We start from the raw sequence: 16324 nt of genomic DNA, 5'->3' as shown, positions 1-16324 counted from the left end.
TTTTTATTACTATTAAAATTAAATAAGTCAATTCATTATTATTAATTTAATATAATATTTTATTACATTAATTACAAAAATATTATATTTATATAAAAATTTTTTTTTCTATTAATATAATATATTTATAATTCCAAATAAATAAATAACGCTTTACATTTATTTTGTTAGTTTGGTAGAAAGTGAAAACTCTGAATCTAACTTAACATGTGGTACGATGTTCTTTAGTTTTTGTTTCTTTGTCAGTGCCACATTTATATTAACAAAAAATATTCTTGTATTTATCAAGATGAAAATGAATTAAGTATTTTTAAATGAACTCTATTGAAACAAATTAAAATAGCATATAATTAAATTTAAAATAAATTTTATTTTGAAAGATAATATATGTGTTGAGTTTTATTTTTATATTAAGTATTTATTTTTTAAACTTTTTATATAAATAAATAATTAAATATAATATATAATTTTTATAATGATATTTACAAATTTTATATATTATATTTTAAATGAAAAGAATTTAAATATTTTATAAGTTTATTATTATATATTTTATATTGTTAATTGAAATATATAAATTTAATGAATTCAAATGATAATAATAAATTTATGATAAATTTCGGTGATTTAAAGTAAATTTTCATTAAATAAATTAATGTAAATTAAACTATTAAAAATAATAATTTAATTGGAATTTAAATAAGATGATTTTTGCTAAATATCATACACGTTAATCCTTATTTACATATCATTTGATCAAATTCCGTACCATCAATTATCAAAAAAAGTTATAATCTCTTAACCTGCCATTTTCACATCCCTTAATACACAATAATACACAGTCCGCATTATTTAAAAAAAAAAAATGAAAATGCCCAAAAACTAGGAGAAACAAAAACTCGGGCTCATTTCAGCTTCTTGCAGCCCACCAAGCACAACAGACCCAACAAACAACCCAGCAGTGCCAACAAGAAGTGCCACTGCCAATAAAGCTTGCACCGCCACCGGCCCCGTCGATTCATCCGGTGCTACAACGATCACTGCTAGCGCCACTACCAGTATCGGAAGCGCAGCGGAAGCCAGAGTGGACGGAGAGACCCCGACTGTCTCCTCAAACAGACTCAAAAGCCCCCATTCCTCAGCTTTGGAAAACACCCCCAACTTCTCTTGTCAATATATAAAGTCGGGCTTAACTTAATTATATTAAATTACAATGTATTATTTATAAATAGTTTTCTTTTTTTAATAGTTTTTTTAATTAATTAATATTTAAATAATTAAAATTAATTTTCATCAGATGACTAAATATTTGTAGGGTAATTGAAATAATGACACGTGGCCAAGAGTGAGGATAACACAAGTGTTAAGGATATTATTCGAGAAAAAAATGAGTACTTCCTTATTGTATGGTGTTGCTACGATTACTTCTCAGGAAGAAGGTATAGGAAGAGCAACGTGGCATTCAAATGAGGGGCATAGTATAGGCCAAGGGAAATCCACCCTTTCCAACATGGGAGGGTTCTTATTTATAAAACAAACACGTCAACGTTTGTCTGACATGTATAAACTTATTATAAGTGGGCTATCCTAATTATTGAAATTTATTTGAAGGGTTTAATAAGAGTAATAATAATCCTCACGATGTGCCCAATAGTGATAAGTGGTAATTGGTATAATAATCAACTCATCCGACTAATTTGTTTGAGGCAAGTGGGTTTGTCGTCCTAAATATTGAGAACACTCCAACTTAAATATGCTAGGTAGAAAGTATAAACCTACGTCAGAGTAATATAGTTACTCTAAACTATACTCCCTAAATCCATAAGTAGGACATTTAATGAATCTGATGGCCTTATTAGAGGATTTTGTCTTTTACATTTGTATCTCCCTTGTGGGTATCGAGCAATCTGTCTCAGGGGTGTTCACGGAGCTTGTAGTTTAGGTATCGGAGGATGTTGTCATTATGATCCCTAGGAAATAAACTAATGGTACCATCATTTTCATCATGTGGCTTATATGACTATTTTCAATGCTGAGATTAGTTGTCCGACCTCTTTTATCTTAGTGCTAGTGGTAAGATTGTTTCTGGTGTGATTTTATTATGGAAGGGAATTTTCATGCTGATGTGGCCAAAAGATATTCGACTTCTAATGAGTACACATGCACCATTTACTCAAGAGCTTGTTTACTCGTACTATAGGGAAGGCACGACTCTTTTATGGAAATGTACGTATCTTTCATTCAAGGTATCGCACATTTTATATTTTATATTGTATCATTATCTAAATGCTTATTTAAAATATAATTATTATAAATCCTATTATATTCATAATAAATTTTAATTTACTTAACAGCTACTTTATTAAAAAAATAAAATTAAAATTGCAAAAAAATTAAGACACATATATTAATTAAAATTAATAAAAATAAATTAAGATTAATATATAACTCTATCTTTTTTTTCATTATTATATTATACAAAAAGAAATCACATTTTTATTATTTTTAAAAAACTAATAAAAGTGTCACTCTAACCCATTTAATCTAGCTTATTCTATTTTATCCATCCTAGCCGCTGTTTTGTATATATATAAATATAAATCTAAATATATATATATATATATATATATATATATATATATATATATTATACATTATACATTTTTATATTCCATTGCATGCTCCCCCACATTAAAAAGGATATATAGGAGATGGAATCGTGTGAGTTCTCTCTGGAGAGTGAGTTGGAATTGTGTGAGTTCTCTCTGGAGAGTGAGTTTTCTTCTAGGGTGGAGGACGATAGGGTGATGAAAGGGGTTAAGAATATAGAATCGGTGGTTGAGGAGAAGGATTCTCTGGCCCATAAATTTTGTTGAGAGATACGATGATTAATGGTGCAGAGATGGAGTTGGATTTAATATAGGAGTATGTTAAGGTCGAGGTGGGTAAGGAGGATGTGGTGATTAATAGGATAGGTATCTTACCATAGGTGACGGTTTCTCAAGAATTGCAGAGTGGTTTGATGAAAACTTGGAAGAAAATGGTGGTGATGAGGTTGCTAGGAAGGAAAATTGGATACAAGGTGTTTATGTGATAAGATTCAAGCAATGTGGAAGCCGAGTGGGGTTAAGGTTTTATACTTTGGATTTGGGTGGTTTCTGGTTAAGTTTTTTTATGGAGGAGGACTACTAGAGAGCTCTGTATGATGGTCATTAGGTAGTTTTAGGTACTTACTTATTTGTGAAGCCTTGGTTGATGGATTTTGATCCTTCTAAAGAAGAAGTAGAATCAGTTATGGCATGGATAAATTTCCTGGGCTTCTAATCCATTTTTATCACAAGCAAGTGCTAAGAGAGATAGGGAAGGTAGTGGGTTATGTCGTGAAGGTTGATTATAACAGAAGTGATATTCTTCGGGGAAAGTTTGCTCGGTTAGTGGCATTTGTTAATTTGAGAGAGTCGCTAATTTCAAAGTTTTTGTTGAATGGGAAAGAATAAGTTATTAAGTATGAATGTTTATTGGAGGTGTGTTTTCAATGTGGTCATTATGGTCATTGGATTCCTATTTATACTTTAAAAGGGGAGCAGAATGAGAACATTAGAGATAGGAATGAGTTAATAAAGAAGGTAGATGTAATGAGCAAGAAGGAAAAAAGAAATTATGGGCCTCAGATGGTTGTTTCTTACTAGGGAAGGAGGAACCAGTGGAAGGTCGAGCCAGTGGATGAGGGTGGTGACTCAAGATTCCAAATTTTTAAGGAATATGCGGATGAGGAGGGCACAAAAAGTAGGGAAGGCTATTTTGGGTTTTGGTGGGAATGAGAAATGCATGCGAGAGAATATTCCCTTCGTGGGTTTTGCTAAAAAGGGTCAATTAATAAGTCAAAATGCAACATCTCTAGCGTTTATAAAACATCAAAGCAATAGGGGCAATTTAGAGAAAGGAATAATGAAAAGGAAAATTTTGATTCTTTAAGCATGGAGACTGTGGTGAATGATAATGGGATTAAGAGGAGAGCTAACGAGAAGAGAGTTGAAGTAGTTACGGTGGTTATTTCTTTGAAGTCGCAGGATCATTCAACTATGAGAATTATTAATTCTTAGGAGCTTATGAGAGGAAGGAGACAAGAAAGGTCCTCTTCGGTGAGTGTTATGGAGAAAGGGAGTTATGATGGGCATCCTCTGGATGTCAATTATGGTTCAGGGGTAAAGGCAAATCTTTTTTCTAGAGGAGATGTTAATTCAGATCAAAAAATGTTTGGTGATAATGACGATGACGATGTGAATATTAGAGATAAAGGGAAAGATTTTAATGAGGAGTATCAATCAGCGGAGGAGGGTCCTTTTGATCCATAAATGAGCGACTAATGGCTAGTGGCTTGTGACTTGTGCTTGGTTTTTCTTTTTCTTCTTTGAATACGTTTATAATGTGTTAGAATTGTCAAGGAGCTCTAAGTAATTCCATAGAGTTTTGAAGTTGCTGATTCATTTGAATAAGCCTAATATGGTGGTTTTGCTAGAGCCTCATATTAGTGGTATTCAAGCTAATAGAGCTATTACTGGTTTTGGGCTTTCTTTTTTCCATAGGGTGGAGGCTCAAGGGTTCTCTGGAGGGATATGGGTCTTATGGAATGATGTGTGTGGAAGGTTGAGGTGGTGAGAAATCATTGACAATTTATTCATTTGCGTATTTTGGATTCTAAGAGGCTTTTAATGGAATTTACTGTAATTTATGGTCATCTAGTGGCTAGTTAAAGGGCATTGTTATGGCCGGAGTTGAATAGTTTGATCTCTTCATACTCAGTTCCATGGTTATTAGGACTAGATTTTAATGTTCTCTTGCATCCTTCGAATAGGAAAGGAGGTTCTCCGAACAGATTGGGGGCATATGAGTTATTTGCTAATTGGTTTAAGGAGAGTGATATGCATGATTTAGGTTTTAAAGGGCCTGCTTTTTCGTGGAGGAGGGGAAGTTTGTGGGAAAGATTAGATAGGGCGATTTGTAATTCTGCTTGGAGATTGAATTTTTCGGAGGCTTTGGTGTTTCATTTAGCTAAATTCCAATATGACCATAGGCCTATTTTGATCCACATTACTAGATCGCCTATTCCATCTAGAAGGGATAGACCCTTTAGGTTCTTGGCAGCTTGGATGTTTCATCCCTAATTTGATGGTGTAGTGGTGGAGAAATGGAATTCGAGGTTTCTATCATGAAGTCAGTGGGTAATTTGGATGCTTCTTTACAGGATTTGAATAAATAGGTTTTTGGTAATATTATAGCCCGAAAGAAGCAGATTTTAGCAAGATTAGTTGGTATTTAAAGAATTGGAGAGAATCAAATGATGAATAGATTAAAATGTCTAGAGATGGAATTAAAGAGGGAGTTGGAGATAACTTTGTATTAAGAAGAATTATTGTGGTATCAAAAGAGTAAGTCAGAGTGGATTAAATGGGGAGATAAAAATATGGCTTATTTTCACTTGAAAGCCATTAAGAGAAGTAAGAAAAATAAAGTGGAGATGTTAAAAGATAAGAATGTGGTTGGATTGATGACCCAATAGAGTTGAAACAAATGGTTGTTGAGTTTTATAAAGTTTTTTATACTGAATAAGGTTTTTATTCTTCTTATTGTTCTTAGAAAGGTGGATTCCGTCCTCTTGCTCCTAAAGATATGGTAGAATTTGTTACTCCGGTGAGTGATAAGGAGGTTAAGGAGGCTTTATATGGGATGAAGCCGTGGAAGGCTCCCAAGGTGGATGGGCTTCATACGAGATTCTTCTAAAGAAGTGGGTTGTTGTTGGGAGAGATGTTTGTGAGGAGGTGAGGAGAGTTTTTATGGGAGGACCTGGTGATGTTGCCATGAATAGGACTTTATCGACTTTAATTCCTAAAGTTGTGAATCCAGAGTCTTTTTCAAAATTTTGACCTATTAGTCTTTGTTTAGTGTTATATAAGGTGATTACAAAGGTGGTGGTTAATAGATTGAAGAAGTTGTTGCTTAGAATTATTAGTGCCATGCAAGGAAGCTTTATTCTGGGATGGCAGATCATGGATAATATTGTGATTGCTTAGGAAGTGATCCATTCTATGAGAATTAAGGTGGGTAGGAAAGGTTTTATGACAATTAAAATGGATTTTGAAAAAGCTTATGATAGAGTGAGATGGAATTTTCTACAAGAGACATTTATAAATGTGGGCATTCTGAATGGGCTTATATGGATTATTATGGAATGTGTGTCGAGTGCTTCAATGTAGGTGGTTTGGAATGGAGGGCTATTAGATGTTTTTTATCCAACTAGGGGCATTAAACAAGGCAATCCATTATCCCCATATCTTTTTCTATTGTGCATGGAGTACTTGGCTCATGGGATCTTTGATGCAGTTAGTAAAGGTAAATGGAGACCTATTCATTTGAGTAAGGGTGGACTTATTTTTGTTAATGATTTAGTTTTTTTTTCTAAGGCTCTTATTGATCAAGTTTATGTTGTCAAAGAAGTTTTGGATATGTTTTGTGAATGATTAGGTTAGAAGGTTAGTCAAGCTAAGACTAGAGTGTATTTCTCTAAAAAATTTAATGTTTAGCAAAAGAAGTTATTGAGTAAGCATCTGGGATTTAAGGATTGTGATGATTTGGGGAAATATTTAGGGGTGCCTTCGTTGCACTCAAAGGTTCGGCAGAGTACCTATGCTTATATGTTACAGAGAGCTAGCGGGAAGAATCACTCTTGTTAAATCAGTTCTGTACCATTCCTATGTATGCTATGCAATTTGCTTTCTTGCCTGTTGCAGTGTGTGATTCTGTTGAAAAGATGTGCAAAAGTTTTATTTGGGGAAGTTCTTAAGAAGAAAGGAAAATATCTATATTGCCTTGGTAAAAAATTGTTCAGGATAAGGAGTTTAGGGATTTAGGAATTTGATCTACGCATGAGATGAATGATGCTTTTGAGTTAAAGTTGTGTTAGGGTATGGTGCAAAAAATGGATGCTCTCTAGGTTTAGGTTATTTACAATAAATATAAAATAGGATGGAAGGTGGTTCCTACAGAATTAAGGAAAGAGAGATATTCGATGTTATGGAGAAGTCTGTGTAACTTACGGGATTTCTTTTTGAGATGGATTGATTTGGTCCTTAGGGAATGGATGTACTATGAGATTTTGGAAGGATGTATGGTTACCAAGTTATGGAGTTTTGATTAACTATACTAGGATGCCAGTAGGAAGGGAGATAGCTGATGATTGTGTGGCTTGCTATGTGGTGTCTAATGGAGGGTTAGATTTGAATAAATTGAGGAATTTGTTACCATAGGAAGTTATTGATTTGCTTACTGAATTGCTTGCTCTTTCCATGATTCAAGAGGAAGATGATTTTTTTTTGGGGCAGATATTCTTTTGGAAACTTTATTATAAAGAGTGCCTATTCTTTTCTTCAGGAAGATAAGGAGGGAGAAGGTTCAAAATTGTGGTCATTGATATAGAAATGGCTAGGTATGCAAAGAGTTAAATCTTTTTTGGCTTGTTGTGAATAATGGTTTGCTCACTAATGCTACTAAAGTGAGATGTCATATTAGTAGTGATTCATTGTGTCATTTATGTGGTGAAAACGAGGAATTGATTCTGCATGCCCTTCGGGATTACATACCAGTGAGGCAAGTGTGGAATTATTTGATTAATGTCTTGGGTAGAAAGTGCTTTGGGCAGAATGCTTAAACAACACAAGATTGGTTGATTTGTAATTTCAAGGTTACTGGAGATAATGATCACATTCCTTGGGCTATGGTGTTTGGGATGGCTAGTTGGTTTTTATAGATGAATAGAAATAATGTCATTTTTAATATTAAGATGTTATCTATTCCTGAAATAGTTAAAGAGATTTTGCGAAGAGCTAAGGAAGATCGGGAAATCTATGCTTGTGATCCTGCTGCTCTTGGGTCATAAATTAGGCCTGCAGTTATGAAAGTTTGTTGGACTATGCCACAGGAGAGTCGGCATAAGTTAAATGTGGATGGCGATGTGAAGGGTGTTAATGGTTGGTTGTTAGGGGGAGGTTTCATTAGGAATAGCAAAGGTAACTGGTGTTCGGGTTTTGCTTTAAAATAGAATTGTGGTTCTGTTTTAAGAGCAGAAACTTTAGCCTTGGTTGCAGGTTTATCTCTTGCGTAGAATGAAGGGCATCGCAGAATTTTGGTTGAGAGTGATAACATGAAGTTCGTAAAGATGGTGAATGATAATTCTCTTGATGCTTGTGTACCTCCGAATGTTAAGTAAATCTTGAATGAAGTAAGGAAGCTCTTGAGTCATAGTTGGAAAATTGTTATGATTAATGTGCTGCATGAGGCGAATATATGCGCTAATTGGTTAAGTTCTTTTGCTGCTAACGTGTCGCAGGGTGTGGTTTTGATGAAGAATCCTCCTGATGGTTTGAGGTGCTAGTTGAAGCATGATGCAAGGAGCTTTGTTTTAGGCTTTTTTGTTAGCCTCTTTATTTTACTAGGAAAAAGGATATGTGGGAGTATTTCTCTAATTATTCATTAAGGTTTTAATTGAAATAAATTATTCGTAAAAAAAGAATTTAAATAAATTTTTATAAAATTATGTTTAATTTTTATTTCTTCGAAAATAATTTTTTTAAGTTAAAACATCGAATTTATTCATTTCAAACATGATAAGTTACTTTGAAATAAATCATTTGTAAGAAAATAATTTAAAAGAATTCACACACAAACATACATAAATTTTATTTTTTAAAAAATAAATTATTTTTTTAAGTTAAAAGAATTAAATTTTTTTATCCCTAACGTGAAAATTGATAAAATAAAATCAATTAAATTGAAATTTTGTAAAATTATAGTTTCCAAACAGAGAATAATTAATAAAAAAGAAATCATTTGAATTAATTTCTTGTAAAATTCCATACTCCAAATTGAAGGTAAGAAAAAGAGGAATGGAAATTAAAAGGTACAACTTTATCGAAATGTTCTAAACATCCTAAGATGATGTAACAAAAGAGAAAAAAAAAAAAAAACTATTTAACTCAAAAGCGAAAGTTTGTATAAGAAAGTTTTAACAATAATTTTTTTATTAATAATATAAAAAAAAATTTATATTTGTAATATACTCACATATATTAATACTTAGTAAATTTCAATCATGGACATACGTTCACTTAAAAATTAAAACTTTTAATTAATAAATGTGAACAATTAAAATTAAAATTTTATACATTTTAATCTATTTTATATTAAAATATTACTTAATATAAAAATATAAATTGGAAAGTGAAAATTTTAGAATAGATATATAAATGCATATATCTTTTTACTGTTGCCACTAAATGATTTTGAGTACTCTTAGCAGGTATATATATATATATATATATATATATATATATATATATATATATATATATATATATATATATATATATATTCTGATGCAATTTATAAAAACTTAAAATAATATGCTCATACATTATTGTTATATTTTAAATCTATCAATCTATATTGTAGATAAATATATAAAAAGGAAGAGCATTAGCTTTACTCAAATTATTCTTTATTTTTTAAATTAATTATTATTATATATTTTATTATTTAAATTAATTTTAAAATATATATAAATTTAAAATTCTTAATTTTAGAGTTAATATAAAGTTGAAATTTTTAATCTCATTTATACTTAATTTTAATTAAATATAAAATTTTACAAAAAGTAATTAATTAAAATAAAAAATAAATACTATAATTTTATCATATTACAATATTAAATAAAATGCTTTATTAATATATAATTTTTCAAATTTATATATATTTGAAAATATTTTATTAGCTGCATATATTTTTTACGTTAATTGCCATCTAAGATTTTTTTTATTGCTATGAAACAATATATTAATATTTATAAAATAATGAATATTAATTAAAATTAAATATTTTAATGGCTATAATTTATTAAAATGGAAATAAAAATAATATAAATAATCCAAAGATTATTATAAATTTTAAAATTTGTTAAATCAACATCTTAAAAGAATTTTATTTAATTTTAATTAAAGATCAATACTAACAAAAAAAATATTAAAGATAATTAATTTAAACCTAATTAATTTATTCATATGAATATCTATATTATTACAAGTATGATTATAGAGCTATCATTATACCACTTATAAAATATTATCTCTTATATTAATAATAAATAAATGAGTAATATCAATAATATATTAATTAATTAGATTTATATTTATATTATTACATCATTAAAATTTTTTTTTTTATTTTTTTGGCATTGTAAATAGTAGTATTTATGATTCTTATTCTTTTAAATGAAATAAAAATCGTATTGGACTAAATTTATTTTATTATATTGATATAATTCTAATTTTCTATTAATAAGTAAATCGAAAATCATATTATGCCCAGTCATACTAAATACCTAATAAAGAAATAATTAAAGTTCAAATCAATTTTATAAAAATATTTTTCTATATTTTTTTAGTAACATGATATAATTTTAATGTAATTAAAATTTAAACAGGTAATACATACAATATATTTATAATAATATATTATATACACTACAATATATATGCAAGTACAAATGAGGGACTAACTTGCTCAACTAATAAAAATATTTTTATAACTATTAATAATATAAATTTATAATTTTCTTTTATAATTTTAATATTTTAAATTTATTTTTTAAAAATTTTATTATTATTTTTCATATATATATATATGTGCGCGCATTCAAATTTATATTTATTTATACATAATACTTGTAAATGCATGATTACATTTATATTTATATTTTAATCAATAATGTATTTATAACATATATAATATAATCAATAATTTTAAAAAATAAAAATACTTATTTAATATATTAAATAACTTTTAAAATATTTTTATATTAAACAATATGAAAATATAAAATTTCAAACTATTAATATAATAAAAATAAATATTTTATAATGATAATGCACTAAACTAACAAAATTTATTTAAAAAATTATTCTATTTTTTAATTTTACAAATAATTTTAATTATATTAATTTAAATATGTAATTTCATTATGCAATCTAATGTTATTTTAAATTATAAAAAATTAAAATAAAATATGTATAAATTAATTTTTAAAAAAAATAAAATAATAGAGTTTAAATAAATTAAATTCAATGTGCTAATTTGTATTTATTATTAATTTATTTTAATTTTTAATTATTTTCACCTATTTATATTTTTAAAACTTATTATTGTTTTTTTTTATTATATTAATTAAGTTAATATTATATGTTAATAATATAACACATAAATTTCAAAAAAATATTATTGAATAAAAAATAATTTTTAAATTGATAAATATTTTTATTTATATAATTAATTAAAATGACATTAAACTTCATATTTTAATTTAAATAATTAAATATAATATTTATAATACTATGATAATATTACATAATACATAATCACAAGTTTTTATAATGATTATAATAATGCGCAATGAATGTTTAAAAAAAAACTATTATAAGAATTAAGAATAATGTTAGGCTTTCTTTTTAAATGTGTTAATTAATTTATTTTTTTATAATAATAATAATAATAATAATAATAATAATAATAATAATAATAATAATAATAATAATAATAATTATTATTATTATTATAAATAAACTCTATAATTAAATATTTTTTTGTTATCAAATTATATTTTATACCATGTATTATAATAACCAATATGTAAATAAATTAAAATTTTATTTTAATTAAATTAATTAAATAATTTTTTTTTTAATTTTAATTGTTATTAATAGATTTTTTTTATAAAATGTCAGTATAATATTTTATATTATTATGAAATAGAATTGAATTTATTTTTAATATAAATATTTTTTTTATTAATTATGTTAACATAATAAATATTAAAAAATACTCATAAGATAGCATGGGCTTTAAAGCTTGTATAGCTCTATTTTTACCAGAGCAAAGAGTTCAATTGTTTTGATAAATAAAATAGCTTCTCTTATGCTACGGTCACTGTAACAATTATTAAATTAATTTTAATATTATTAAAATTTTAATTTTAAAATTAATTAACCTTATTCATATATATATATATATATAAACATTATTCACATTCTGTGAAATATTTGTGTATTCATGTACTGTCCAATGTTTGTGACAATATTGCTAGAAAATTTTTAATTAGGTGATTTTTATACCATCGATTGGTATTTGCTGTTTGTTATTTATAATATTAAATTATTTTTTAATTATTAATAATAATTTATTGTCAAAAATCCATTTTTTTACAGTGGCGCTACCTTTTAAATATATAAAAAATAATAAATTTATTTTTTTTTTCACATTTTGTATTTATGTTTATAAAAATATTTTGTATTATTATATTATTTAAGTTGAAAATAATTTTTTTCCTTCTTCATTATTATCTACTCTTGAAATGTAATATGAAAATTCTTACAAGCATTTGAAGATTGGAGATTGTATTATTGTGAATTTGTGATTGAATAATTATTTTTATGTTTTTATCTTAGTAAGAGGAAAAATATCCAAGGAAGTAAGATGTTGAACCATTTTCTAAATAAAATTTTATTTTATATTAATTAATAAATATATAATCAATAAATAATTTACACAGTATTTTATGAAAGGAGAATTGCCCAAATAGCATATTTATCTTATAATCGATTGATGCGAGATAACAGTAATTAAAAATATTAACATTCTCTTTAGCATAGCTTGACTTGATTTAATAATTAAAGGTATATAATTAATATGGTAAGTTTAGATTCAAATCTCCACTTTTTCAATAAAAAAAAAAAAAAACTCTCAACAAATTGACATCATCATTTCAAGAACAGTACACAAAGTTATCAAGTTCAGGCTAATACTGGAGATAAGATTTCCTTGTACATATTTTGCATGCTTTCTTCAGGACTAACCTACATACCTTGCCTTCATTTCCTTGAACCTGAAATACAGTAACTGAAGAAAAATGGCCATATATTTTTGCTCTGTTTTATTGCATTCTCTGTTGTTTCAGCCTCATTCATCTCTGAAATTTGGTGAAGCAATTTCGGATTCCACAGATTTTTGTGGATCATTATGAGAGGACTTGTGTCTCTCTGACGTCTTTAATCATTTCGTACACTTCAAGCATGTTTTTCCTTCGCTCTGGCAAGTGTTCAACACAATTACAAGCAATTCTAAAGAGCTGGAAAATCTCATCATCATGTCCTTTCCCTATCAAACACGTATCAATAGCATCATACAGAGAAGAAGCAGAGCTGATAGAGATATTACTTGTATATTCCTCCAAGCTCCTTTCAGAACTGTTTGACGAAGTAAGCTGTTTACCTTTGATCAGCTCAAGAATCACAATTCCGAAGTTGTAGACATCTTCTTTCAGAAAACTCGATTCCCAGAGTTCAGTTTCTATAGTTGAACTTATCCTTGCCCTTCCAAAATTTGATAACTTAGGTTCAAAATTCTTGTCAAGTAAAACAGACTTTGAGTTTATGTTGAGATGTGCCAAGCGGAATTTGTTTCGATGGTGAAGCCATGCCAAGCCTCTTGCCAATCCAACAGCAATTTTCATCCTCAGAGGCCATTCAAGAATCTTCTTCTTGTCTTCTGCTGAATGCAACCAATCGAAAAGATTTCCGTTGGAGACATATTTGTACACCAGAAGCCTTTCCTTCAACTCTATGGCAAATCCCAATATTGGAATTAAATTATCGTGTCTGAATCTGGCTAATGTCTTCAATTCAGATATGAACTGTTCTTCAAATTGTTGAGAGTCATACAACCTTTTCACTGCGAGGCACCAACCATTTGGAAGGGTTGCCTTATACATTGTCCCCATTTGTCCGTGTCCAATGATATTGTGTTGACTGAAATTTTGGGTAGCATAGCTGAGATCTATATAACTCATTCTTGTAACAAATTTCTCCAACCTAGAAATCTGCAGATAGATTCAGGGTCGATTAGCATCGAAATATTATTCATGGAAGAACAATGTGAAATAGATGGAAATAATGACCATCAACTTGTATATAAAAAAAATCCAAATGAGGATCATATTTGTGGAATCAGTATAAGTGTGTGCTCTACCTCTGTTTCTTGTTGGACCTCTATCATTGAAAAACCATCCTCAAGCTCATCCTCTCTTTTCTTGTTCTTCCTCCTTATCATCAGTATGATAATTTCCGCTGCGGTGATGGATAGAAATAATGTCATTTTTAATATTAAGATGTTATCTATTCCTGAAATAGTTGAAGAGATTTTGCGAAGAGCTAAGGAAGATTGGGAAATCTATGCTTGTGATCCTGCTGCTCTTGGGTCATAAATTAGGCCTGCAGTTATGAAAGTTTGTTGGACTATGCCACAGGAGAGTTGGCATAAGTTAAATGTGGATGGAGGTGTGAAGGGTGTTAATGGTTGGGTGTTAGGGGGAGGTTTGATTAGGAATAGCAAAGGTAACTGGTGTTCGGGTTTTGCTTTAAAATAGAGGTGTGGTTTTGTTTTAAGAGCTGAAGCTTTAGCCTTGGTTGCAGGTTTATCTCTTGCGTAGAATGAAGGGCATCGCATAAATTTGGTTGAGAGTGATGGCATGGAGTTGGTAAAGATGGTGAATGATAATTCTCTTGATGCTTGTGTACCTTCGAATTTTAAGTATATCTTGAATGAAGTAAGGAAGCTCTTGAGTCATAGTTGGAAAATTGTTATGATTAATGTGCTGCGTGAGGCAAATATGTGCGCTAATTGGTTAAGTTCTTTTGCTGCTAACGTGTCGCAGGGTGTAGTTTTGATGAAGGATCCTCCTGATGGTTTGAGGTGCTAGTTGAAGCATGATGCAAGGAGCTTGTATTTGTTTCGTTTGTTTTAGGCTTTTTTGTTAGCCTCTTTATTTTACTAGGAAAAAGGATATGTGAGAGTATTTCTCTAATTATTCATTAAGGTTTTAATTGAAATAAATCATTCATAAAAAAAGAATTTAAATAAATTTTTATAAAATTATTTTTGTTTTTTATTTCTTTGAAAATAATTTTTTTAAGTTAAAACATTGAATTTATTCATTTCAAACATGATGAATTACTTTGAAATAAATCATTTATAAGAAAATAATTTAAAAGAATTTACACACAAACATACATAAATTTTATTTCTTTTAAAATGAATTATTTTTTTTTAAGTTAAAAGAATTAAATTTTTTTCATCCCAAACGTGAAAATTGATAAAATAAAATCAATTAAATTGAAATTTTGTAAAATTATGGTTTCCAAACAGAGAATAATTAATAAAAAAGAAATCATTTGAATTAATTTCTTGTAAAATTCCATACTCCAAATTGAAGGTAAGAAAAAGAGGAATGGAAATTAAAAGGTACAACTTCATCGAAATGTTCTAAACATCCTAAGATGATGTAACAAAAGAGAAAAAAAAAAAAAAACTATTTAACTCAAAAGCTAAAGTTTGTATAAGAAAGTTTTAACAATAATTTTTTAATTAATAATATAAAAAAATTTATATTTGTAATATAAATTAATACTTAGTAAATTTCAATCATGGACATACGTTCACTTAAAAATTAAAACTTTTAATTAATAAATGTGAACAATTAAAATTAAAATTTTATACATTTTAATCTATTTTATATTAAAATATTACTTAATATAAAAATTTAAATTGGTAAGTGAAAATTTTAGAATAGATATATAAATGCATATATTTTTTTACTGTTGCCACTAAATGATTTTGAGTACTCTTGGCAGGTGTATATATATATATATATATATATATATATATATATATATATATATATATATATATATATATATATATTCTGATGCAATTTATGAAAACTTAAAATAATATGCTCATACATTATTGTTATATTTTAAATCTATCAATCTATATTGTAGATAAATATATAAAGAGGAAGAGCATTAACTTTACTCAAATTATCCTTCATTTTTAAAATTAATTATTATTATATATTTTATTATTTAAATTAATTTTAAAATTTATATAAATTTAAAATTTTTAATTTTAGAGTTAATATACAGTTGAAATTTTTAATCTCATTTATACTTAATTTTAATTAAATATAAAATTTTACAAGAAGTAATTAATTAAAATAAAAAATAAATACTATAATTTTATCATATTACAATATTAAATAAAATGCTTTATTAATATATAATTTTTCAAATTTATATATATTTGAAAATATTTTATTAGTTGCATATATTTTTTATGTTAATTGCCATCTAAGATTTTTTTTTTTTGCAATGAAACAATATATTAA

General features: G+C 27.5%; 2 protein-coding genes across 2 annotated transcripts; one reads left to right on the top strand and one right to left on the bottom strand.

The window, feature by feature from the left end:
* Positions 1–12803: 12803 nt before the first annotated feature.
* Positions 12804–14253, bottom strand: LOC131177947 (probably inactive leucine-rich repeat receptor-like protein kinase At5g48380). Its single transcript, XM_058143126.1, has 2 exons — positions 14128–14253; positions 12804–13978 (listed from the first exon to the last, which is right to left on the bottom strand). Exons 1-2 carry the CDS (start codon positions 14251–14253, stop codon positions 13118–13120), a joined length of 987 nt encoding a protein of 328 aa, XP_057999109.1. The 3' UTR covers positions 12804–13117.
* A 142-nt stretch (positions 14254–14395) lies between these two features.
* Positions 14396–14857, top strand: LOC131177946 (uncharacterized). Its single transcript, XM_058143125.1, has 2 exons — positions 14396–14492; positions 14595–14857. Exons 1-2 carry the CDS (start codon positions 14396–14398, stop codon positions 14855–14857), a joined length of 360 nt encoding a protein of 119 aa, XP_057999108.1.
* Positions 14858–16324: the final 1467 nt, after the last annotated feature.

Source organism: Hevea brasiliensis, chromosome 2, assembly GCF_030052815.1.
Source record: "Hevea brasiliensis isolate MT/VB/25A 57/8 chromosome 2, ASM3005281v1, whole genome shotgun sequence".
In the NCBI taxonomy this organism is placed as follows: Eukaryota; Viridiplantae; Streptophyta; class Magnoliopsida; order Malpighiales; family Euphorbiaceae; genus Hevea; species Hevea brasiliensis.
This window is presented reverse-complemented; position numbering and strand designations above follow the sequence as displayed.